The sequence below is a fragment of the Acanthochromis polyacanthus genome, chromosome 19 (genome assembly GCF_021347895.1).
Source record: "Acanthochromis polyacanthus isolate Apoly-LR-REF ecotype Palm Island chromosome 19, KAUST_Apoly_ChrSc, whole genome shotgun sequence".
Classification (NCBI taxonomy): Eukaryota; Metazoa; Chordata; class Actinopteri; family Pomacentridae; genus Acanthochromis; species Acanthochromis polyacanthus.
This window is the reverse complement of record NC_067131.1, coordinates 15,886,199-15,906,949: the sequence shown is the minus strand read 5'-3', so window position 1 is coordinate 15,906,949 and position 20,751 is coordinate 15,886,199. Positions and strand designations below refer to the sequence as shown.

Genomic DNA, 20,751 nt, shown 5'->3' with positions numbered 1-20,751 from the left:
GTTTTAGCTACAGCTAATTCTCAACTCCTGTCCCTCGTTGGGCTTTTAAAACAACCAAAACATACAAGATCACAATCCTTTAAAAGTACAAGATACAAAAAAAACCTAAACAAATACAACCATAACTTATAGAATTAAGTTAAAAATCCCCACAAATCCATACAACAAAAGCAAGACGGAAAAGAAAAAGTAAAATCTTACAAAACAATCCAAATTAACCACTTAAACTGCAACACTTTGAAAATGAGTACAGCTCTGGTTTGCTTTCAGCCACGTCTTAACTTTTTTGTGAATGTTTTAAATAGAAATGGTTTACTACAGTTATACATGTGACACCAAATCAGTCACACGTAAATGACTGAGTAATCAAATTAAACAAACTTTATTTATTTACCTATTTCTTTATTAATTGGCAAAAAAGACAAACAAACACCAACCTGTTGGATTTTCTTGTGTCGTTTCAGCACCTTGAACAGCTCCTCAGGAAAGAGCCCTGCTGTCATTAAAATGAATTAGGGTGAATTTTTTGCAGATTCTTGTAATTACTGCCGCCCAGTTGTTTTGTTGGCTCCCATCTATTCTGTGCAAGTGTGGTTAAGGAACAAACACATCCATCTTTAGGTAGTAAAGAGCAGATTAAATGGAAAATGCCTGTTTGTGCATCCATCAAAACTATATTTCAAAAGAGAGCCATGTTTTAATTTACCAGGAGGACAAAAAATATGTAGAAGAATTTATGAAGCACTGAATGAAAATAAATTCATTATGGCAGGAATGATGTAGCCTTGTGTGATCATTAGCCTCGACACCTCTGGCACTCCATCACTCCAGCATCCATTATTCAAATGGTGATAAAGTCTTTATTGTGGTCTGAACATGGAGGTCAGAGAAACGCCGGCCATAGATCAATACTGCTATTGTGCTTCACATACTCACATGGACACAGCAGCTGCTTGCTTCAGGCAAAGTTATTTTCAGTGCAGTAATTCTCTAATGATTGAATTAAGTGCTTCAAGTGAGGTGTTGGTGGAACAAACATTACATGTATTAATCCTGATGTTTTTTCAGCCTCATATCACCACAGAGACGTCGTGGGTGGATGTGGACGGATGCAGTGATGTGACATGAGTGCAGAGACTCTGTGTACACAAATACCTTTCAGGTATGAAGTGCTGAGGCTTGCCGTAATCTAACTGCTCGTATTTATGACCGCCGCAGCAGCTCCTGTTTATCTTGGATCTTCACGGTCTGGTGTTCGGTTCACGACGCCTGGAGGCACTCTGCTTATCCAGTGGTGCAGCTGCAGTCTCTTTATGGTGTGTGTGTGTGTGTGTGCATGTTGAGGATGTGTGGATGATTTTATGCCAGAACTGTTGTAAACCTTTTTCATTTTATTTTATTCCCTTTCAGCTTCTAATGCTTAATGATTGTATGGAATTTTGGGAGTTAATTCGTTCGTCATGTAAAGATTAAGTGGCACCTCTTCACTGGTTCCACATTAGAAACACAGTGGATCATCCAGCTCTTAACTACTGTGTGTGAGATTTAACATTGTGTTGCTTTAGAAATTCTTTCTGCCTGCTATGGATGATGCTGCAGGAGACAAAGGGAGGCGCTTGTCAATTTCACCAATATCTCATAAATACAAATAAATATCATATGTATTGTGTATATTTATGTTAATATTATCTGTAACCTCTTTAATTAATTCACTGAGTGTAATAAAGGAGCATTATGTGACTGTGGAAACTCACATGTGTTCAACTGAAGCATGTGTGACTGCTTGAAACAGACCACTAGGATTTTTTTAATCATGAAGCCACAATTTCAAAGGCATTTCAGTTTTTCTGTTTTCATGAGGCATAGTGCAGAAATACACCCTATAAAATGTGGGCAAGTTGTTGGTGTCTTTAGCTGATGATAAAGTGTGATATTATCAAAATATATATAGTATGAGACTAGCCCTTTATACAAATATTACATCTGAGTTTGGGGCCATTTTAGCTGCAGTTTTAATCTACAGTAAAATAAAACTGAAGCCAAGAGCCTGTGCACAAAGAACAGCGTTTTGTATTCTATTTAATTCTTAACATTTCAAAATTTTCACCTTTTAAACACTTGTACCCTTCAATTGTATATAAGACTTCATTTGAGAGGTGATATCTTGTCAGCTAGCTTTTGGCTAAAACACAGCCTGAACAACAGCAGATAAAACATGCCTCAGGAAAGTATTTTTTGACATGTTTCGTGCCAGAACTACGCAAATCACGACAAAACCTTCTACAACTTATCAAACACACCTGTATGGATTTCCAGAACTCTGAGCCAAATCTTATGGAAACTTCCTGTAAAATGAACTGAATTGTTGAATTGCACAAAATTGAAATAATCCAACCATGTGTAGCTTGTTCATACTGGCAAAAATTTAAACATTCATGTCCTTATACACTATTCTAAGCCATCTTGAACCGGTTTAAACGAATCACCCGCAGCCTGGTGGTTGTTAAGAGGCTTTAAATAATAAATACATGTGAAAAACCACAGGAAAGCCAACATGACATTAGTTCTGTGACATTTTTTTCATCATAAAATCCTTTCTTTTGATGTATTTTGTTGATATTTTGCCATTTATAGATAGTAGTGGGGAGCAATCCTAGAGGAAAGCATGACAAAGACATGCAATAAAGGACTCTCATCCAAATCAAACAACACTGGTTGCATGTATATGGTGTAAATATACGAGGCTACATGGATATTCCAACAGCTTATTCTCAGGAGAATGCTTTCATGCTATTTTGAAGATACAGGAAAAAGCAAAAACATTGCACAGCCAGAGAAAAACCTCCTGGCTCACTGCATAAATCAAAGAGACTGTCATGGCGCCGCAGAACGGAAGATCATGCTATACATGCGGTGTGTGTTGTCCTGCTGGGCTCCCAGGGGACGTCATGACAACTCCTCTCATATTCTGTTCATAGAGTCGTAAAAAACAATGGTTTTCCTTTGTCTGTCCCTAAGCCCTTGTCAAAAACACAACTTGATTTAGGCATAAATCCCAGCTGACAGCCTCTGTGGAGCTGTGGACAATAAACAAGCAATTAAAGAGTATATGACCACGCCGCACAGGCTGTAAGTGGATTGTGGTATTACACATTGATTGCGCGGACCATTTCTGAGCAATTATTGTGCCATAATTCAAACTGATATTGAGGGACAATTAGTATGTCGCAGTCGTTGCACCCACTGATGGCCACACTGATGCAAAATAGCAAAATCTAAATTGGAAAATCACAGCTTTTAACAGCGTAATAAGTGGGAAGGAGGCGATTAGCTGAGAGTGATCAAATAATGACGGAATCGTCTAACTGATATTTGTCCTCTCCTGTGCAATCACCTGGCTAACGGTGGCTACCCCGAACATTTTAGTTAATTCTACTCCAGTAATCAACCCCTCTGCAGCCCATAAAAGTCAATGGAAAGAAACAACAACATGCACAAGACAAACTCATTAGCTTGCCCCAGCGTTTGCGAGTAAACAATGGGGAATGTAGCAGCCACCAGATAAGAGGAAAGGGCAGACAGTTTAAGTTTTCACAGTCCAATAAACCCTAGCTAATGCACTCCTGAAGAGCAGCGAGGAGAGAGGTGTTTGAGTGAGCATAAAGGCCAAGATAATAGGACCAGTGGGAGGCCGCTGATTCGCAAAACTTTTCCTCTCATCTTGTTCAGTTTTACCAACTTTTTCCTGGCGCCGGTGATGACTTTGTTAAGGAACACACAGACAATTTACATAAGTTCTTTAGCAGACAACCTGAGCAAATTATAGTGTTAGAAATCTACTTACTGTAGACATACATAAAAGCTTTTCTCCTCTTCACTTTATTCAGTAAAACCACCTCCTTTTCCATTTGCATCACACATGCTAGTCTAGTACAAATAGGCAGATCACGCACACATGCATGCACATAAGTCCACTCTGGTGTAAGAGCAATCTCCCAGGAGAATGTCTGACTCCTTCCTGCCATCACAGACAGAAAGGGGGAAATGATTATGCAATTTTATTTAGCCTTATCTACAGAGTGGGGGAGCTACTAATATGAACAGAGTGCTTTTTAGGCGGCATGGTCTGTTTGCACAGCTCAGGGGACAGAGTGGGGGGGCTGATTGTCGCCCACTACCACAGTGAGATAAGTCATGAGTACATATGTGGCTCTAAAAGAGGTCAGCAAGGTGGCCTGTACATGACGAGGGACCAGACATACAGTTCTCCTACTGCCTTGTCTGGTGGTGCCATAAATACACAAAATCATCATCACTCATAAGCAACAAGTGCTTTGCTCATTTTCTTTCCAAAACAGTGATGCCTCATGCGATTCCTCCTTTCCCCCCAGAGGACTGAGGCTTCTTTGCCAGCAGGCAGCATCCACTGTGTCGTTTTGGAAAGCAGAGCTGACCAATTACAGCAATATCCCACCAATGGATGTGTTCATGAGCGGCTGGCAGCAGCGGCAGCAGCAGCAGCAGCAGCCTGGGGTAACTCAGACAGATGATGACACAAGGGTTAGAGGGCTCGGGAGATGATTAAATTCAGCGAATGTTCCCAAACATGATGCAAATTAAGGGAATCACTGCAGTTGAGGCATCAAAATGATCCACTCAACATCTGTAAAGCTCTGTAGTAGTGGGTTGTGGTATGTTTCTCCACATTCTACGCGTGAAACAGTGCAGAGGGGCTGCTGACCAGATGTGACGTAAATGTACAGCATCACACGACAAAATAATTTGATGTCATACTGGATGTGACTCAGTGTCCCGTCTCACAGCAACTAACAACTCCTATTGTCCACAAGTCGTTGGGTTTCTCAGGGGTTTTTTTCCCAGTGGATACCAATTACACAAAACCCAGGAGAGTCTAAATGAGGAATGGGCTCTGAAACAGACACATACAAATACCGACCACAGTCAATTCTTAAAGTAATTACAGCAAATGAGATACATGCAACTGCCTGGTCATCAATAACTAATGAAGCCAAATCTCATTGTTGAACATGACTGCACATGTTGCTGCCTCCTCTTACAAAGACCAGGATGGCAGATTGGTTTACTCTGTGAAGAGAAGCTTGAGGAAAAATAGCTTGTATGAGTCTCATCAGAATAACTAGCGAGGGTTTGCTTTCTTGTCGTTGCCCAGCAGCAAACGCACCGCCGGTCGCGAAATCAATCACTTTCATTCTCAGGCTTAGAGGTGTGTGTGTGTGTGAGCGGTCGTACATCAGGAGCGCCTTCAGAAACCAAGGGATGGTGATATTGGAGTAGCCTGGAGTGTCAGTGAAAGATGGTGGAGGATGTTCAAGTGATGTGCCGTCGAAACCTCAGGAAACAAAAATGCGATCGAAGAGCAGTCGGTGTGTGAGCTGAGAAAAAGAGCAACAAAACGGAATGAGACGATACAGCAGCGCTTTGAGTCAAATGCTGACGCTTAGAATGAAAACGGTGATGTTTAGCAGGTGCATTTACCATCTGTTTAGCGCGTTAGCAGGCTCCCATTCCCGAATTAGCAATAACAATAGAATACAATTGAGGATGAGGGAAATCTTATTACTTTTAGGCCCACGGGTAGTTAGTTATAAAGCTAAAATTTCTAATGATGATGGCACTCGGTGAAAAAATTACCAGCTGCACACTGTAAAAAAAAAACACCCCAAATATTCTTGACAGCTTTGAACCGTGATGTTTTAAAGCTATTTGCCATTACTCACTGTAAGTGAAAACTGGTTTTCAATTGACTTACCTGGTTAAATAAAAATGTAATAAATAAAGTAATAATTGACACTTAAACCTTAAAAAACTGGCCACTGTATATACTGTAGGTAATATTTATTTTCACAAATGGTAACTTTCACAATGTTTGACTGTAAAGTTATTTTTTAAAAGCTGTATTTAAATCAGGAAAGATCATTGCTATTTTAAGTATCAATGTAATAAAATGCAATTTTATAATTTTAATAAAAAATATTTTATTAAACTGTGATGCATTTTCCCCATTTTGTTACATTACAGAAAATATCTCGTAAAATCACGGAAAATAGGTATTTATTTTCACGCTGGAAATTTAAAAAAGAAAAAACAAAACTGAAAATAATGCTGACATCGAAAGTATTTTCTATCAACAGCAATTTGCTCCTTTAAAGAATCTGACTGTAAAATTACACTGTTTCAATGTGTTTAAATATCCTTATTTTACAGACATTTTATGTTGTCGTCACTGTTTTAATAGATTCTAATTATTACAATGTTGCATCTTGTGGACATTTTTGAAAACAATGTCAAGAGTGTGAGTACCTCATGTCACCACGTTCCTTTCAACAGTTGTGGAGATACACACGTGGACAAAATTGTTGGTACCCCTCAGTTAAAGAAGGAAAAACCCACAATTCTCACTGAAATCACTTGAAACTCACAAAAGTAACAATAAATAAAAATTTATTGAAAATTAAATAATCAAAATCAGCCATCACTTTTGAATTGTTGATTAACATAATTATTTTAAAAAAACAAACTAATGAAATAGGGCTGGACAAAAATGATGGTACCCATAACTTAATATTTTGTTGCACAACCTTTTGAGGCAATCACTGCAATTAAACGATTTCTGTATTTGTCAATGAGCGCTCTGCAGCTGTCAACAGGTATTTTGGCCCACTCCTCATGAGCAAACAGCTCCAGTTGCCTCAGGTTTGATGGGTGTCTTCTCCAAATGGCATGTTTCAGCTCCTTCCACATATGTTCAATGGGATTCAGATCTGGGCTCATAGAAGGCCACTTTAGAATAGTCCAACGCTTTTCTCTCAGCCATTCTTGGGTGTTTTTGGCTGTGTGTTTTGGATCGTTGTCCTGTTGGAAGACCCATGACCTGCGACTGAGACCAAGCTTTCTGACACTAGGCAGCACATTTCTCTCCAGAATGCCTTGATAGTCTTCAGATTTCATCGTACCTTGCACACTTTCAAGACACCCTGTGCCAGATGCAGCAAAGCAGCCCCAAAACATTACTGAGCCTCCTCCATGTTTCACCGTAGGGACAGTGTTCTTTTCTTCGTATGCTTGGTTTTTGAGTCTATGAACATAGAGTTGATGCGCCTTACCAAAAAGCTCCAGTTTGGTCTCATCTGTCCAAAGGACATTCTCCCAGAAGCTTTGTGGCTTGTCAACATGCATTTTTGCAAATTCCAGTCTGGCTTTTTTATGAGTTTTTTTCAGCAGTGGTGTCCTCCTTGGTCGTCTCCCATGAAGTCCACTTTGGCTCAAACAACGACGAATGGTGCGATCTGACACTGATGTACCTTGGCCTTGGAGTTCACCTTTAATTTCTTTGGAGGTTGCTCTGGGCTCTTTGGATACAATTCCAACGATCCGTCTCTTCAATTTGTCATCAATTTTCCTCTTGCGGCCACGTCCAGGGAGGTTGGCTACTGTCCCGTGGGTCTTGAACTTCTGAATAATATGAGCCACTGTTGTCACAGGAACTTCAAGCTGTTTAGAGATGGTCTTATAGCCTTTACCTTTAAGATGTTTGTCTATAATTTTTTTTCGGATGTCCTGGGACAATTCTCTCCTTCGCTTTCTGTTGTCCATGTTCAGTGTGGTACACACCTTTTCACCAAACAGCAGGGTGACTACTTGTCTCCCTTTAAATAGGCAGACTGACTGATTATGAGTTTGGAAACACCTGTGATGTCAATTAAATGACACACCTGAGTTAATCATGTCATTCTGGTCAAATAGTTTTCAATCTTTTATAGAGGTACCATCATTTTTGTCCAGGCCTGTTTCATTGGTTTGTTTTTTTAAATAATTATGTTAATCAACAATTCAAAAGTAATGGCTGTTTTTGATTATTTAATTTTCAATAAATTTTTATTTATTGTTACTTTTGTGAGTTTCAAGTGATTTCAGTGAGAATTGTGGGTTTTTCCTTCTTTAACTGAGGGGTACCAACAATTTTGTCCACGTGTGTACTTTCACTTCACTGGTTTTAAAACATTTCACTACAGGACTATCTGATGACAAAAATGAGAAACAAAACAACAAAACCCGAGACGAATGACAAGTCAGTCAAAAAACAACATAAATTACAAAAATGAGAAACAAAATGACAAAAAATTTGACAAACATGTAACAAACAAAAATAGACAAAAAATGGACAAATGACAAAAACTAGACAAAAAAACCCACAAAACGACAAAATGGCACGCAAAACAATGAATAAAGCAAAAGAGAAAATGACAAAAACCACAAGCGAGACAAAAAGGAATCACAACGACAAAAATGAGAAACAAAACGACAAAAACATGAGACAAATGACAAAAGTCAAATGAAAAATAATAAAAACAAGACAAAATATTACAAAAATAAGACACAAAATGACAAAAGAACAGTGATCAATATAGTATTTTAGTTTATGATCAAAACAACTTGTCATGGTCTAGAAATAATTTAAATTTTTAGTTTTACTAATTTAAAATATGCAGTTGTCTTCTCTGTAATTTTTGCACTTTGAGGGCCGGATTGGAGCCTCTGGAGGGCCGGTTTTGGCCCGCGGGCCGCATGTTTGACACCCCTGTTCCATGTTAAACCTGCTGGTCATTCTGCAGGAGTTCCATGTTGGCTTGCAGAGCATTGTGGAGGTTTAGCTAGCAATGGGCCACCATGAATTTTAGGGTGGTTACTGACCTCCAGCTAGTGCTACTAAAAATCAGCTACAGTTCCTGTAGCCATGTGGCTAATGTAACCGAGCAGATTTCACAGTGAAAATTAGGTGTTTGTATAAAAGTAACTTCATCAGCAGATGGAAATATGTTTACTTCATTTGTTTTAACAATTAATCAATGATCACTAGCACAGTTGTTGGTGAGGATAATTGCTGTAAATTTGCACTGTTAGATGCAACTCTGCACCTTTCCCTCCTCTAGAATGTGTGGGTCTACCAAGTCCCTGTTTTTCTCCATTCACCCTTCTGTACTCACTACAGCTCGAATAGAACAACTCACATACAACTCTGGTTAAACACCACAAACTCTTGATGCTACAAAACGGGAGGCTGCAATGTTGGAGTAATTCAGGCGTACATGTTTGAACTAGACTCTGCTCCTGAAGAGGAAGAACGATTACAAAGAGCTCCACCCTGCATGCTGACAGAATTGGTTGCTTAGTTTTGAAGCGAAAATGCTCAGCCATGGTGTTGACTGTTTAGCTTGCTCATGAAATGTCTTCTACCACATAAAAACACCTCATGGACAAACTTGATTTCCACCAACAGGGGTCTTTAACATCATTTCTATTTGATTAAAACGTAAATATCAAGAAATGTAAATCTATAAAATAACCTTCACGTCCTATATAAAGTAGCCGCACAGAGCATACAACCTTGCTATTCATTCCAGTCCCTAAGTGGATCTGTCAGGGGTGAATATTTTGTATTTATATTTATTTCTTTCAGTACTGTTCAAGGTGGGGGTCATGCAGCTTAAAATGGCCTTACTTGTAGTGTATTGTGAGCAGCATGAGGAAACCCCGCCTGAAGAGACTCAATCTACTGCATAAAATTTATAAGTCAATTTAGTCATTATTTCAATGCAGGGCTATAAAAATATAATTGCAGTTGGGAGAGAAGAAGGATAATTGGATAAAATGTAATTGCAGAAGGAGAAATGTTTGACTTATGGTTATGGTGACGTGCAACAATATCCTTGGGGAGATGTATATGTGTTGGTGAGGGAGCAGGAAGGAGACCCTACTGGGCCATCTCCACTGTTAAAGAAGAACAAACCAGCTACTGCCCAGAGCAATGCTGCTAACCTGGTTAAAAATCTACATTTCTTTATTTTTAACATTTGTTTTCTCTGCCAGCTGCCAAACACTAAGAAGCTCTTGAGCCACCACTTGGAAAAAAGGTGTTTAAACTCTTGCTTTTAAATTTAAGAGCAGCTACCTTTGTCATTTTAGTTCACTATGAATTGTGCAGGGCAGGAAATTAATCAGGCGTTTTCTCTTTAATTTTGTCGCAACAGCAAACATCCCATCAGTAACGTGAGCCCGGGTCAGATTAACATGTAGCACGTGGTCTTAGAGCCCTTTATCATCACAGCCGTCTCCACAGTGCGCAGCCCTATCTGAGCAGCTGGCCATCCCTATTTCCCTTTAAAAGAGAGATGAATGTTGTTAATCAGCACATGGGAAGCTCTGTGCATCCCTCAGCTCCAGCTTGTCCTGCTGTAATAAAGCAGTCTGCCTGCCTCAGTAATTACTCTCATCTGTCTCAGTCGTATGAGCAAAGACCCGACTGAATGGAAGCTGAATGGCCTCGGTCAGACGAAATACGTCGAATGAAAGCAAAGGTCCCATTTCTGCAACTATGTTAAGCTACAGTAAGTGATTCTTTGTGTAATAGTAACCTTTCAAACATAATGCTGTAAGGTCAAATAAATTTGATCCTAACGCAACACAAATACTTTTTATAAAATTAAGTGTTTTAAAAAGGCTTCAACAGATTCTAAATATCAAATGACTCAAAATGAAGGTTCCCTTTCAAGTTCCACCATTTAAGAGCACTATTTTAATCAGAAACATACTAAAACCAAGCCATGTTTCAAACTTAAAAGCAGGCCTAATCAGGACATCTTACAATAAAATACAAATGAACTCTCGAGTACAAAAATACAGTACAAATGCAAACAATTACAAACCTGACATTCTGACAAAGCCCATGTTTACAGTATAACAGATGGCTGGTTAATATAAAACCACGTTAGTGCTCCTTCAGCTCCCACTCTCAAGATTTCATTCTTGTAGCATGTCTTAATCAAAACAAACGACTCAAACTTTTTACATTAATGGAGACTTTTCTGGAACAGGCCCCGTTTCAAACACTGTCCACTTCTTTCTGCAGCAGTGTCTCTACCATCTTGGGCAAGAAAGCTTCAAGGAAATGAAAGAAGTCATGAAAAACTCCTGTCTTGTCACTGCTTGGCTCCAACTTGAGCACTGCCCGTGTGCTTTCAGTCCCACCCACCATCTGGGTCTGGACCTTGAACTCCAGGGGGTCCTTGAGCTCCGGCTCCTTTTCAGTGATGTAAGCTGTGACCTGAGACTCGAGCTCCACACAGCTTCCCTCTGGCCTCGAATCCGTATCTTTGATGAGCTCCCGTCTCACTTTCCTCCTGCCAGCCCACACTATGTGCTTCTGCACACAGAGCCACTGAGGGAATTCAGGCCTGTCCCTTCTCGCCAGTCTTGGCTTTTTGCCTTGAGGCGACACAGAAGCATCACTGCCAGAAGACAGCGGCCTCTTGGCACCTACGACAACTGTACCCAGAGGGCTGGTTTCGTTTTGGGATTCAATGCTGTCAACGCTGTCATTTGCTGATGGTTTGAGGGACGCTGAAGTAGTTTCCATCTCCTCAGTAGCATCGGCTGAATCATCGCTAAATACAGCATTTGTGGAGGGAACAAGGTGGCACTTAAGAACAGTTTTTAACACTCCCTCCACAGCAGAACAAACCTTCTGAAACCACAACAGCCGGAAATCATCCCCGGCCATGTGCAGCTGACTGCGCAGTCCTTCGGGGAGCGATGCTGATTGGAAGGGGATGCTGATGGTCAGCTGCTCTGTTTTGCTCTGTTGGACTTCCCCATGTGGGGTAAAAAGGCGCACTAGCCCCCATGACTTCCCCTTGGTGGACTTGCGCTGGTACTGCAGACTGCGGCAGTACTTTTCAGCCTCCTGGCACTCCCTCTGGAAACTGCGATGGGAGCGTTCGTTCAGGTTTCCAGCTACATTGTGCGAGAGCTCAAAAGGGTCCAAGAGATTCAGGGGGCCCAGTTTGGTACGGTGGTGATGACCCTTGGTTGGTTGTTCCTCTTGCATAGCGTCTTCTTTGTTCTGACTGAGGAACTCTGTGATTGGGAGCGCACAGCCCTCTCTGAGAGAGATGACACTACTGGCAAAATCAAATTTAGCATAGAAGGAGAAGAAGCCAGAGAGCAGAGTGCCTGGATCAAGAAAACATACATTTACATAAGGACTTGTACACAGAGACTGCAGTGATGTTTGCATTGCTTTTGAGGACTTTGACTAAGTCTTATCTAAGAGTCATGAAGGAGCTAGGCTGCATAAGAACATGGTGCAGGAAATCTCTAATAAAACATCCATCTCTTTTTAATTACTCTCACTTACAGAGATCCTCTGTGTTCTTGCTGGGGGGCACAGCAATCGGCTGACTGGGAAAAGTGCAGTTCCAGCTCTCAATCACGCACTCTTCCTCCTCACCTGTGAGTGTTCAACAAATAATAAACAGATTGTGGCGTTTAACTGAAGTCGCAGCATTAAAGACAAAGAAAAATTATGTAAGAAATCTAACAATGCAAATTTAGCCAAAAAAATTGAAAAAATGTCGACACAGAGGCCTAATCAAATCTCAGATCAGTGTGCAAGCTGCTGTCCAGATAAAAGTTCAGATGCTTGTGCCCACATCTAATTTCACAATTACATACCAACATTTATTTCTTGTTAAAACTATTTAGTTTAATTATTCCTATAAATCGGACACAGATTAATCTCCTAACTTGTTTAGTAAATTATAATGGTGAGCTGAAACGCACCATTATAATTTACTCAAGTTCCCCAAATGCCTCACATGCTAGCTACATGCTAGCTAGTCGGCAGACTGTCCACTCAGTTACTGCAGTGTGTGAAACTAGGACAGGTGTGTGACCAAAAATGACATTAAAAAGAGTGGAATATGGTGGTCGAATGTTTAATCTAAACAAGATGAAGCCAAGTGATTTATCTGCATGGGCTGTTTTTGAGGAGTAGAACACATTTTAAAAGTCAACATTGCAGTCAATGGTGTTCATGTTGTAGCACTAGTAGTAGAACCATGTGATTGAAGGTAGAACATCTTCACAAGGGGTCTGCACAGTGACATAGCTGTTAGCACTTTCGCCTTGCAGCAAGAAGATCCCCGGTTCAAATCCCGGGGTGGGCCTGGGATCTTTCTGCATGGAGTTTGCATGTTCTCCCTGTGCATGTGTGGGTTTTCTCCGGGCACTCCGGCTTCCTCCCACAGTCCAAAAATATGCTGAGGTTAATTGATAACTCTAAATTGCCCGTAGGTGTGAATGTGAGTGTTTGTCTGTATATGTAGCCCTGTGACAGACTGGCGACCTGTCCAGGGTGTCCCCTGCCTTCGCCCAAATCAGCTGAGATAGGCTCCAGCACCCCCCGCAACCCTAGTGAGGATAAAGCGGTGTATAGAGGATGGATGGACATCTTCACAAGCTAAGTTGGCATCTCCCTCCCTGAACCTGCATTAGCATCATGAGATGTGTCGGGAACTCTTCCTCTCCACCAGCCTCCTTTCTCTCCTCATTTTGCTTTTTTTAAATAGTCAGCTTTAGACCACTTTATCTTGGGAACACAGTCACAGCTAAATGAATTTATTCACTACTAGTCAGACACGGAGAGACTGGCTGAACCAGTGAAAAGGAAGTACGTTCTACCACACAAACAGACTAATGATCATCATACACTTGGTTGCACTCTGGAACTGTGTTATTACACAGTGATAGAGAGAAGCAGTGATTAGGCAATCATGCAAGAACCACTCACACAAACAGATTTATTCTTAAGAGGGATATGGTGGGGAAGAATTTGGGGCATTAATCAAGATCAAGTGGTCTAAACCTGTAGAGAAGTCACACAGTCTGACTTTCTCCACTGGAGTAAAAAAAAAAAAAAACAGAACAAAACACTTCACCACCTTAAAAGAACCTGGAGATTAAACATCTTACTGAAATTAAATTTAATAAAATACATATATGAGACTAATTTCAATGCAAAATATATGAACAGCAACCTGTTCATTATAGTTTTCCAATTGTTAGCTAATACGAGTACTGACGGTGCTTTTTCTCTGCTGATTTGCGAGCACAAGAAGCGCTGTTGTGTGAAAGTCAATTAAGAGAATTTGGTGATTCCAACCTTAAACAGTAGTACCAGCAAACCTAACAGAAACAGCAAAACAAGGATAAGTGTACAAAAATGAAAGTTCATGGTTTACCTCAGCTGTGTTTACAAAGACCCATTCTCTTTTTTTAATGTATTTTGATTAGTTTATCTAGGTTATTTGTTTTCTGGATTGAACTGGTCATTAAGGACTCAAAAGAAAGGACCTGAAAGAAATATGGTCTTGTATGCCCTGATCCCCATGTAACCCACTTCATTTTCCGCTTATATATTGTTTTGTACCTCTGTAAGCTAAATTTTACATGCTGGCAAACTCCCTGACTGTTATGATGACACCATCTGTCTGTTGTTAAATGTTCAATTTTTGTTGTTTTTGTATTGAAAAAGCAAAAATATAAAAATAAAGTATATAAAAAAATAAAGTTCATGGACATTTCAGCACAACTTTCAGCTTTGTTTACATAGGGCAGATGTTGAACCAGCACAATGACTGAGTCACATTTCTTTTCTTTTTTTTTTGAACCAGTATTGTTAACAGCTGTGGGCACTTTGAAAAATGGTGTACATGTTGATTAGAGGTTGGGTTTTACTGGGAAATAATCAAAGAATTTGAATATTTTTTCTGTTTCATAATTTATGGTTGTTAACTTTGTTATACAGCAAAAAAGATATTTTTGAGTCATCTCTACTTCTAGCCATGGTTGCACTGTTTCCATGGAGGTGCAGGCCTTTATATAACAGAAAAATGAGTCCAAAGTGACTAAACATGTGTCAAAAAAGCCTACAAAGTGTTTGGAGTTCAGAGGATAATTAAATTTAAGATATTTGTCAGAGCATGACCACATAAGATACCATCACAAGGCTGTAACACAAGGAGGATGGGATGAATCTGTAAAACCACTGACAACAGTTTAAACCCGGAGTTAGATGTGCCGTGCAAGACATGTCCCCAATCACAGCCTTTGCATTTGCTGATTGCATTGTTTCAAATTGCAATTGACCCACTATTGGTACTTATCTTGTCATTATTTTAGACTTTTACATACACAATACAATATAAAACCACAACGGATTGCAGACGTGGAAGTACAATGAAATGCTAACAGAAATGCAGCACTTACAGGCCATGTCTTTGAGCTGGTTCACTGTGGGGACGACAGGAGGCTCACAGTTTTGCAAGAAGAAGATGATCAGCAGAGTCAGAGCATAATTGTTTAGAAGGGGACCAGCACCACTGGGATTACCTGCACATTAAAACACCAACATGGCAGTGTTACTTACAAGAAGAAACTATAATTAGAACATGACCATGCAACTGTAATACAGGATGAGTCAAGACAAAACATGGAAGGGTTTGTTACATCGGGTTTGCTTTATGGATATTAAATCGCTTGAGTCAAAGCACTTGTTTTGGTTTGATTACTTCAAAGTTTTGTTGGATTTGGGAAACAAAAATGTTTTTGTGTCACTTGCTTTTCACAGCATAGGATGGATAGTGACTCCTGTAACCTGAACGTCACCAAAGTCGACTTAATGAGTTCACAGATGAATCTAACAGCAGCACGACTTTAGGCACCGATGCTGCAAAGGCTGCTCTTTGATTTGTGGTTACAAAATATATTTCTGAAACCATTTCTGTCATCATTGTTTGTTTTGTGGAACCAGGCAACACTGATATAAGTAATCACTTCAAAATAATAAGTTTGCATTAGAGCGGCATGTCACTGATCCCATCCTGCTCTGCTAATCACTCTGCACAAGTGTCTTGATGAAAGCCATGAAGGCTGCAGTTCAAAGGGAACAGAGGAGATGGTTCAGGAGTAAAGGTAATTAGTGCACTCTTCACTGAACAACACTCTTAAGATGTTATTCAGTATCAGGAATTGCTGTCTGTCTGAAAGAGCTGTACTTATGCCGTCTGTATGTTGACGAAAGCTTTCATAACAAGGAGCTATGTGTTACAAATCAATGTATCCAGATAGCAGTGTGATGAACCGACAAGTGAAGTTCTACTGACATCTGTTGACCAAAACATGAAATAACCAACATGCACAGCTAGCCAAAGCACACAAATTCCATGTTTAAAATGAATCTGTAAATTGGAAATGACTGTATCCTACCCGCAAGCTGCTTCTGCTTAGCCCAGTAACGGATTGTGTACACCAGAGGCCTCAGCCTGTCCTCCATCCCTGAACACAGCTGGAGGAAGCGGGTGTTTCTTACTGCTAGTCTAGTGAGGGATACAGTTAAGAGAAAAAATAAAACCAAGTATGACAAACTGTAAAAAATAAAAAAAATAAATCATTTCTCACCATACCTGAAGACTTTGGATGCCACACAGCACTAAAAGCAATCCCAAAAATCATTCACTGACCTATTGTTAATGGTGATGTCTCCCTGCAGGTTAAGCTCACGGTGATGGAACTTGACTACAGGGAGACGAGCGCTGCTGACCACGTGGACTTTGTGCACACTGGGGACACAGCGTTTCAAGATCGTTGCCACGAGGTCCAGAATCTCAGCTGGAGATGCCGTGGACAGGTCAATGTCAGACAGAATGGAGTCCTCAGAGCGGCCATCATCTGACATGCCTTCTCCAGCCTGAAGAAGAGGGGAGGGAATACAGGGTGCATCCTTCGCAGTTACACTCAACAAAAACATAAACGCAACACTTTTGTTTTTGCTCCCATTTTTTATGAGATGAACTCAAAGATCTAAAACTTTTTCCACAAACACAATATCACCATTTCTCTCAAATATTGTTCACAAATCTGTCTAAATCTGTGACAGTGAGCACTTCTCCTTTGCTGAGATAATCCATCCCACCTTACAGGTGTGCCATATCAAGATGCTGATTAGACACCATGATTAGTGCACAGGTGTGCCTTAGACTGACCACAATAAAAGGACACTCTGAAAGGTGCAGTTTTATCCCACAGCACAATGCCACAGATGTGGCAAGATTTGAGGGAGCGTGCAATTGGCATGCTGACAGCAGGAATGTCAACCAGAGCTGTTGCTGGTGTATTGAATGTTCATTTCTCTACCATAAGCCGTCTCCAAAGGCGTTACAGAGAATTTGGCAGTACATCCAACCAGCCTCACAACCACAGACCACGTGTAACCACACCAGCCCAGGACCTCCACATCCAGCATGTTCACCTCCATGATGGTCTGAGACCAGCCACTCGGACAGCTGCTGAAACAATGGGTTTGCATAACCAAAGAATTTCTGCACAAACTGTCAGAAACCGTCTCAGGGAAGCTCATCTGCATGCTCGTCATCCTCATCGGGACTGCACCTTTCAGAGTGACCTTTTATTGTGGGCAGTCTAAGTCACACCTGTGCACTAATCATGGTATCTAATCAGCATCTTGATATGGAACACCTGTGAGGTGGGATGGATTATCTCAGCAAAACAATATTATTTATCAACAATATTTGAGAGAGATGGTGATAATGTGCATGTGGAAAAAGTTTTAGATCTTTGAGTTCATCTCATAAAAAATGGGAGCAAAAACAAAAGTGTTGCATTTATATTTTTGTTGAGTGTACATTATGTGAAGTGAATCCAGAGGGAAAAAAATTACAGGTAGATGTCAGACCTGTTCTGTCGTGGACTTGGCACGGGCCTGGAACACTTTGGTGTTTTCTAGGTCTAGGAACAGGTCGAGGTCACAGGAGTGGATGCCAAAAGTGTTGACAGATGAACCAAATGGAAGAATCTGGCTGTCTACAACCCATCAAAACATAGTATTAAAAGTAGAACATTCGTTTGCACTGTTAGCATTATGTAAGGCATACGGGTAGGTGGCAAACGTACAGTTAAAACCTGAACCCTTGACCTCTACAGTGACAAGATCTGGTGGTGCTGTTATACTGTGGGAGCATTTTACTGGTTTGGCTTCACCTGAAAATCTTTACGAAGTAACATACGGTCGCACTTTGGGAGATTTTGGACTACTAGCCACCACCTTCAAAACACAGAATAAGCAACTATGCATCAGAGGAATGGTTTTCATCCCTCCAGTTGATTTCCAGGACTTGGAGAACCAAAACTAGGGTACATTTAAGCTGTTAAGGTGGTCCAACACCTTACTAAGGCACTCAGTAATGTTTTTCCTTTGCCACCTGTCTGTATGTTGATGTGTGGTTCTAAATATCACCTGGAAAAAACTCGACAAAAACTTCTTGCAGGAGTTGAACCAGCAAGCCTCGGGCCTTCTTTTCATTTTCTCCCAGTTGAAATCGCTCAAGAATGAACTGCATCTGTGCATTCACCTTGAGGAGAATAAAGGACAACACCAACTTACCAAACTAAGCATAATAGAACATAACATAAGAAAATAAGTCATAGTTAGCATTTGCAAAATTAAATATGTATTTTATTACACACTACATGACTTATGTTTAATATAAAATTAACTTTGGTATGTAACTTAACTGACATAAGACTCCAGAACTTAAAGGCTCAACAAGCAGCCTCAAGAGTCTACGATACTCCGTGCAACCAAGTGGTTTTGCTGTTTTCACAGAAACACACTTTCATTAGCGTAACACGGGTTTTAAATGTAACAGAGGATACTCACAGACACCAGCTGACACAGCTCAGGTTTCAGACGGTCAATAACTTGTTGGAGGTTCTGGGAGTCATTCTTCTTCTTGGGAATCAACTTGAATTCCTTCTTTTCCCGAGGTTTGACACGAAGCTTAAGGCCCTTCATCTGATGCTCAAGACAAGACAGAGTTGCTTGGATGCTCTCAGTCTCACTGAACTGCACAATGGCATACACACCCTGTGAAAGCAGAAGAACACATCACAAGTTCAGACACTTAATATGAGCTCTGACAGAAACTGCAGTCACTTGTTTTGGTTTTAAAGGTAATCTGTAAGGAATGTCAGGCTATGCACATCATTAAATAAAAACATGCATCATGATGCACACATGTCTGACCTTGTCTTTATCCATTATAACATCTGCAACTGTCCCAAACTGCTGGAAGTATTCAGTTAAGTCAGTCTGAGAGATTTCTGGTTTGATTCCACTGACAAACACACTGTGGTCCTCCTGGGTTTTCCTGGTGGCTCGAACAGTGCTCAGTGTCTGATGCTTCCGTCCTTTCACATGCTGATCCAAACTCGGCACTGTGGACATCAGAACATTAGCAATGCAGAGAGATAGTTTCCTCAATTAAAATATAGAATAACAACATTGTTTATGTGGTACATTTAATCAGGTGCAATTGGAATAGTTTGACAGTGAGGCTGAACAATTTGGGTAAATATCTAATTGCAATTAGACACCAAAGACCACCTCTCAAATCTCACTGGTCACCCCAGATCTGATCCGTCAAGTTCATGATGTCCAAGTTATAGTGAATGCAAATTGAGTGTCCAAGTGTAACTAACTCTCAAGCTCACATAGTTTGTAGGCAGACTTACAATATCATAACAAAATCCCTGAAATTCAGCTAAAGCTTTGAGTTATGGTGTCCTACCAAACAAACGAATAAAATCTGGAAATGTCACTACTGGTACCAGCAAAACAGAAGAAACGACAGGTAATTTACTTCTATCAGACCTTTCAATAACTTAGCATAGTGCGCCTACAATTCCAACGACAGCCGTTTAATAGGTTATTCGTTAACCATTTAACTACAAAATAATGCCAAATACAGCTAATTTGTCAGATTCGTAAGTACTGCGAGTAATTAGCAAACTACGGAAACAATTCATGTATTTGACGTTTTAGCATAACATTGAGAAATTCAACATTTTTAGCATTAAGAGGTGACACCAATGTTTGTAACTGTCTCTGCACAGTTTAGTTAGTTAGCTGGAATATTTCCGACAATGCTGTTACCACCTGCCATGGAAAAGTAAGTCACTGTGAAGTAGCTAAGTTAGCTTGTGACTTACTGTTGGGTAAGTTGACATTACACAGGCTGCAGTAAAACCCTCTGGGCGTAGTTTTAATGTCACTGTCCGAAGACATGATGGCAAAAAGTAGGACACAGTGATAACACAAGAAAATAACTCAAGTTTCAACAGCAGTCAGCAAAGTTTGTGGCCGCCCGACTGTCCTCCATGCGCCTCTCAAATCTCCCTCCAGCGTCGGCTGAGCGTTCGTTTCTAGTCCGTCTCCAAAATCCGTCCGGGTTGATGCAATGTTTTTAATCACAACGTTCCCTTTAGTCAAATGTTACCGATTTTTCCGCTCCAAGTTTTCAAAGTCTTGATTTATGTAGTATTCCCCTGCTAAATACGATGGGTCACATTTCTCAGTTTTTTGTTTTTTTTAAATATGCCTCAGAAAGTTTTACTTAGCACTTCAAAATGCATAAATCTGAACACCTTTGATCAACATTGCACTTGAGCATTTTGTATTTACTGGAAGATGGAAGGAAACTTGACATACATATTATCTATGACTGAGGTATTCATCATGATCATATTTTCTGTTGTAACTTGCTTAATCTAAAACCAGTTTATACCCTCACACCAATACAAACCTACAAAGTATATGTATGATTTTTATTCTCGCAAATCAAAGCAAACATGCAAATTCCGATCTGTGTCTTAGCTTTACTTGGACTAAATTTTTTAAAAATGCATAACAAAACAGTAAATACACCTGTTAAACAGCATCTCTGCAGCACACTAAACTCATCTTTAGTGTCCTAATAGCCATTTGATGAATTACCAGTCATTTAACATGTGAAT

At 40.2% G+C, this 20,751-nt stretch overlaps 1 protein-coding gene and 1 long non-coding RNA gene across 2 annotated transcripts in view; one reads left to right on the top strand and one right to left on the bottom strand.

Moving 5' to 3' along the window:
- The window catches only part of LOC127531180 (uncharacterized), a 50,095-nt gene extending 42,165 nt beyond the window's left edge, over positions 1-7,930 (top strand). Inside the window, exon 2 of the long non-coding RNA XR_007938164.1 lies at positions 7,805-7,930. This is a non-coding gene — a long non-coding RNA (uncharacterized LOC127531180). The remainder of the gene's footprint in view (positions 1-7,804) is intronic.
- A 2,662-nt stretch (positions 7,931-10,592) lies between these two features.
- tut1 (terminal uridylyl transferase 1, U6 snRNA-specific) lies at positions 10,593-20,285 on the bottom strand. Its single transcript, XM_022204895.2, has 10 exons — positions 19,948-20,285; positions 18,983-19,173; positions 18,617-18,823; positions 18,194-18,308; positions 17,633-17,760; positions 16,401-16,627; positions 16,147-16,256; positions 15,148-15,270; positions 12,236-12,328; positions 10,593-12,051 (listed from the first exon to the last, which is right to left on the bottom strand). The coding sequence occupies exons 1-10, from the start codon at positions 20,021-20,023 to the stop codon at positions 10,922-10,924; spliced, it is 2,400 nt and encodes a 799-aa protein (XP_022060587.2). The 5' UTR covers positions 20,024-20,285; the 3' UTR covers positions 10,593-10,921.
- Positions 20,286-20,751: the final 466 nt, after the last annotated feature.